Consider the following 6,253-nt stretch of genomic DNA (forward strand, 5'->3'; position numbering starts at 1 on the left):
AAGTTGTTGGAGTAAAGAGCATAATACTCTTTTTGAATACAACTTAGAATTATTAATTTCATACAACATAAACTTAGAAGGAAATGTCATATAACAATTTAGAAGGAAATGTCATATAACAATTTATTGATGGCTTCAAAAACAAAATGAAAACAAATTCGTCTCAGAAAACAAATTGAACTCATCACAGATAACCCAAATCCCATACTAATTGCCTCCTACATCTGGTAAGAACATAGCCTCCTAAACATAATGTTTGGTGGCTTATGAACTGAAAACCCTAGATTGGTGGCAAAACGAATGGATTTAGGGATTTTGTAGCTATAATCAATTGTTTACCCTAAAAAAAATCATAGGGCAACAAAAATAGAACACGAACATAGACATGCATACCATACAAACCACATAAACAAAATCATCACTAGTCATAGAGGAAAGATGTATCCATACGCGAAAATGGGCCTCGAACATCTATATCAGACAACAATTCATCATCATCCAATGATTCTTCATCTAAGGAAGGGAACAAGTTCTCAATGTATAGATCTTGAAGATCCAGTTGTAAATCAAACATACCCTGTATTTCTTCATCTTCAGAAGTTATATTTCTTTCCCATTTAGGATCCGTTTCAACAGAAGTCGTAGAAGATGGAGGTAGGCGATTGTAGAAATCGAGCCATGGGTTAGGAGATCCAATCGTAGGATCACTTTCTTGGGACGAAGACAACCAAGAAAGACAAGACCTTGGTGACGCCATGTTCGAAAAACCCAGAAAAGTAAAGAACAAACTCAGATTTAAAAAACCCCTAAAATTATTAGGGTTTCAAAGAAGACGAAGATGGGGGGAAAAAAATGAAGATGAAGATAATAAACCGTAAACAGTAAGAATGGGGATGAAGATGAAGATCATTGAAGAAGATGAAGAAAAATACAGACGTTGAGGATGAAGATGAGAGAGAGGGAGAGATAGGGTTTCCGTAGAGTAAATAGGAGAATTAAAAAAGGGAGGAAATGATTAAGATTATTGATGTTGGGTTATATTGTTAATTATTTTGGGTTAGTAGGGTTTACGGGGGTAAATTCGTAATTACGTGTGTGAAGTAAGGGTATTTAAGTAAAAAAAGATTGACAAATATAGAAATGGGACAACTAAAAAAGACATTGCCAAATAAGAAAATGGGACATCTAAAATGGTTCGGAGGGAGTATGAATAATCAAAACTTAATAATTGAGCTGGCCTGGTACAAAATTAGAATGAATAAAAAAGAAATAATAGTATTACATTGAATAATACAAGTTGTTGGAGTAAAGAGCATAATACTCTTTTTGAATACAACTTAGAATTATTAATTTCATACAACATAAACATAGCATTAATAAAATAGAAGAAAACAATTAATAATGAAATTGATTAAGGTAGTTTTCAGGGCAGGCAGAAAACATTGATTATCCTTGGATTATTTGATTAAACATAAACAATATAGTAGCGATTACTGAATTAGAAAAACATTATCAGATCATTGATTAGAACGAGGCAAGATGCTTCCTAAACCAGTCCAGTAGCTCTTGATTTTTGCCAAGTTGTCTAGTTTCTCAGTAGCGGTGCCAGGTGTGTAGGTGACACGAGCATAGGTATCTCCTTTGAAAAGGTATACCGAATTCGGATAAGTATCATGATCCAAAGAAAAGGCACCATCTATGCCATTTTCAAAGATAGTCCCTCTTAAAGTCACCCAGTTTTGGCGTATGGGGCTACTGTTCAACAGTTTTCCAGCACCCTCATAGAAGATACGAGCATACTTATCTCCCTTAAATAGGTAAACTTCATAAGGACGTGATGTCTCAAATGCAGCATCCAACCCATTCGCAAAAACAGTACCCTTCAAATAAGGGAATACCTCTTCAATTGGGGAAGGCCCTACCAGGAGCTTGTTCTTTGGGTTTTTTAGACCGTAAGACCATTTGGCACAAAGGTTACCGGAGAAGATAAATGCAACTCCTTCTTCTACAGAAGGGAAAGCACAATCTATTCCTTTGTCTCCAAAAATTGTGCCCTTAAGAGATGAATATTGATTCACTTTGGCTGGTCCATATAATATTGTGTCATTATATGTACCTGGATTCACTTCTTCAATGATATATTCCTTCTTCATGAATATATAAGCTTGGTTTTTGTGTCCTGATCTGAAAGCAGCGGTTACATAAATAGGGCTTGACATTTTCCTTAATTCCTTTATTTCGTTAATACTTGAAAATCCCTACCCCTGCGAAAATTTTCAACTACTCGTGTCAATGTACAAATCATTTTTTGGTTATTTGCATTGCTTTTATTCAATTTATATTTATATTCATCAAACAAAATAAATACACCGTATCTCTTTACTTTATTATTATTATTATTATTATTATTATTATTATTATTATTATTATTATTATTATTATTATAGTTTAGACACAGGGAAGGGAAGTGTAGATGAGCTAGAACTAATAACCAATCAGGATCATTATTTCATCTAAGCTTAACATGATTATATACAAACATAGAGAGATTAATTAATACAATATACAGTTGCTAACTTGAAATTAATTAAGAAAAAAAAATCTGATTTCAGTGATTAATTGAATGAACTAAAAATGATCTTAATAGAACACTAAAAAGGAAGAAAGAGAAGAGGAGTGTGAGTTTGTATACCTCTTGAATTAGTTTGATAAGTAAAGGCTTGATATTCAATCGGAGATGAAATGGAAGATTATTTTCATGGCAATATATTGATGATTACAAGTGGGGTATTAACAACTTATCATATTAATCAAGTTGACAATTTGCCTTAAATTAATATTCTCGTATTTAGGTTCAAATAATTTGATCAAGGGTTACTTATTTTTTTTGGTGAACTATCATACGTAATACTACATTTGTGTTCACATTGCTAATTTAATCTATTTTTACCCTGTTAAATTGATTAATTATAATCTTAAAATAATAACTTATAATCTTAATTAAATCTATTTTTGCGGCTATATTGAAGGAAAAATCTTCATTGTCATAAATTAAAATAGGAAACTTTCAAATGGCAATCTAAAAGTAATTGATTTTTCTTTTGGTGGACAAAAAATTTTAAAAATTCACATGGTAACTCTGAGATTTACCATATAAACATCATTAGATTTTTTTTATAAAAAGAAGCATTAGATATCTATTTGTTTTCACTCAATAATCATGAAAACAAGAATTACTCATCCCTTCAAGTTTAAGGTAAAAAATAATTTCATTTTCCCCCCAAAATAAAAACCCTAGACATTTCCTAAAATCTAAATTAATTTCTGCTATTAATTGATGTAAATTTTATTTACTGCAAGTACACAGTGAATGTGTTGCTGCAGGTCGAACACAAGAAAGATAGAATAAAGAAATTGCAAATTTCAACTAATTATATTACTTAGAGAAAAAGATAAATCATTCTGAAAAGAGAATCTAAAGTCTCCAATATTGAAAAAACCCACCGAAAAATAAAAGTATCATTTTGCCCAAAAGTTCTTCACATATCTTTTTTTCTCTCTCATATATATAAGCTTTTTTTTGAGAATATTCCGTTACCGAAGAATTTTTGTGGATTAGTGATGATATAGTTGATATTATTGATAGTTAATTACAAGTAGTGATTATTATAAGAAATCAGTGAAATATTATATTATTATGGGAAGCTTTTTTAAACCTAATTTGTATAGATAATATGCACTCTATTTGTTTCAAAATGTTAATTAAGTTTGATATCTTGTACTATGATTATAAAAGTAATTACTAGATGTTTAATTTCATGTTTTATAAATGAAACTATAAATCTGAACTTAACAATCAAATGGGTTTACTTGATTAATGATTTTGTTATGCGGATAAGCAATACGTAAGGAACCTTAATCATTCTTGAAATCCCCTATTTAATTTTGCAGACTAATGAAATTATTTTATTCATTTTTAAACCAGATTGAAAATTTTTTCCATAAAAGAAAAGACTTTAAATAATACCTAGAAAAGGAAACAGCCAAAACAAAAATATGTAATTATCATTGGATAAATTCTCAAATAGTATGGTTTATGATTAGATTATTTTATTGGCTTAAGTTAATGTATTTTTTGTACTTTTAAAGTAATCACCTATAATTTAAAAATAATTAATTATAACATTTAAAGTGGAGTTTTAAAGTAATCATATATAAAATCAAATAATCACTTACAATTTTATAATAATCAGTAAAATAGACTAATTATATAAATTCTCAAATAGTATGGTTTATGATCAGATTATTTTATTGGCTTAAGTTAATGTATTTTTTGTACTTTTAAAGTAATCACCTATAATTTAAAAATGATTAATTATAACATTTAAAGTGGAGTTTTAAAGTAATCATATATAAAATCAAATAATCACTTACAATTTTATAATAATCAGTAAAATAGACTAATTATACAGATTTGTGTTATGATTAGATAATTTCATTTATACACGGCAAAATAGTGAAATTTTTACAAGTATTTAAAAAGGACGAAGTACAAACTATGCATTAATTAGTAACTTTTGATCATAATTAAAATTAATAAGTCTTCTTTGTTTATGCGTAATTAAGGGGATTAATATGGCACATGCAACTTCCTTGCTCACTTATACTTTTAAAGAGCAGTAGTCTAATTAACATATATATAATTATTTAGAAATTAGTACAAGATATTTCAAGATGGTTACATCATTTAATGTATTAAAAAATCATAAAAGTATATTTTATTTTATTATTTTCAATTTTTTTTTATAAAATCTTTATGATGTTATTTATTAAATGAGTACAAGATATTTCAAGATGGTTAAAACATAAAGCCATAAAATTTTATTTTTTTGTTTGTACAAATATGTCAGAAATTTTATTAAAGTCGTGAATTGCACAAACATTATCTAGTATAATAAAATAAATATAACAAGATTCCACTAAATTATATTTTTTTAGGGAAATAACAATAGAAGCTCTCACCAACATTTATATTTTTTAGTTTGTTGTGTTATTAGTAACATAGTACCTGCGTTTTAATATGGCACATGCAATTTCATTATTTTCATTTACTTTTGAATATAGTCTAACATATTACTATAATTTAATTTGAATATAAACTGTAGTATTATAATATAACCAACTTTCATATAATAATACTTCAAGCCAGATTGGAAACTTATCAAAGTAGCAATACTATATTTGTGTTCACATTGGTAAACTATCATTCGACAAACTCTAAAATACGAGTGTATTAAGATAAGTTCATCTTTATTACATTAACCTAATAATAATTAACATGATATTTATGCATTAAATATTTATAGTCAATGCAAACAGATCTTGGAAAGTATTATTCAATTTAAAAGTGTGTTTTTAGGCTTATAGTACCGAAAATATCTTAAAGTTGCCCCAAATCGCTTTAGCCGAGAATCAGAAAATCTGAATTTGAACTGCAATCCAATCTTATAACCGACATAGTACCATTGATTGCGATCAAGATAATCCAATAGTGACCAAACTGAGTCATATTTATCCCAAAGTATGCGCGAAAATTGTAGTAAGTCTGGCTATAACCGACTCAACACGAGCCAATTTTCAAATTCTTATAAGTATCCAGATTGTTTTTAACCGAACTATTGTAAAAGTAAATTAATTTTTAAGTTAAAACAATTCATAACTCAAGAAAAATTATGTAACCAATTAATGTGCACTGATGATAACAATTTGGTTTCAGAGGTTACTGTATGTGAACTTCAACAGAATGACGAGAAAAAGATGCTTCAGGCTTAACCAGAAATTTAGAAGAATTTCTAGAGAAGATACAAGATGTCTGAAGGAGCAGATGATTAGAATAATTTAGAGTTGAGTTAGAGTTTGATGACAATTGATGAAAATTAAAAACCTTAAAAGGCGTACTGCATATCAAGAACCCTCAAAATATTTAGCATAGAACTTTGAGGTTTAGCATATTTAAACTTGGTAACCTTTTTTGATAAAATACAACCTTAGTATAATATTGCTGTTGCTGTAGTTTGCTGTCCTTCATATGTTGATCACACACAGTACTAGGAATGCTGCATATGTTGAGTATCATTATATTCAACAGAAACCTATCAAGAAGACATTAAGAAAGGTGGAACGTTGAAAAAAAAGGAAGAGGGAAGCTAAACATGACTTAGTTGACTGCCTTGATAAACGATATAAGATATCT

At 28.7% G+C, this 6,253-nt stretch overlaps 1 protein-coding gene across 1 annotated transcript; it reads right to left on the reverse strand.

Annotated features, from left to right (window-relative positions):
• Positions 1-1,243: 1,243 nt before the first annotated feature.
• On the reverse strand, positions 1,244-2,732 carry LOC130820929 (albumin-2-like). Its single transcript, XM_057686484.1, has 2 exons — positions 2,693-2,732; positions 1,244-2,264 (listed from the first exon to the last, which is right to left on the reverse strand). The coding sequence occupies exon 2, from the start codon at positions 2,217-2,219 to the stop codon at positions 1,518-1,520; it is 702 nt and encodes a 233-aa protein (XP_057542467.1). The 5' UTR covers positions 2,220-2,264; positions 2,693-2,732; the 3' UTR covers positions 1,244-1,517.
• Positions 2,733-6,253: the final 3,521 nt, after the last annotated feature.

This window comes from Amaranthus tricolor, chromosome 8, assembly GCF_026212465.1.
Source record: "Amaranthus tricolor cultivar Red isolate AtriRed21 chromosome 8, ASM2621246v1, whole genome shotgun sequence".
In the NCBI taxonomy this organism is placed as follows: Eukaryota; Viridiplantae; Streptophyta; class Magnoliopsida; order Caryophyllales; family Amaranthaceae; genus Amaranthus; species Amaranthus tricolor.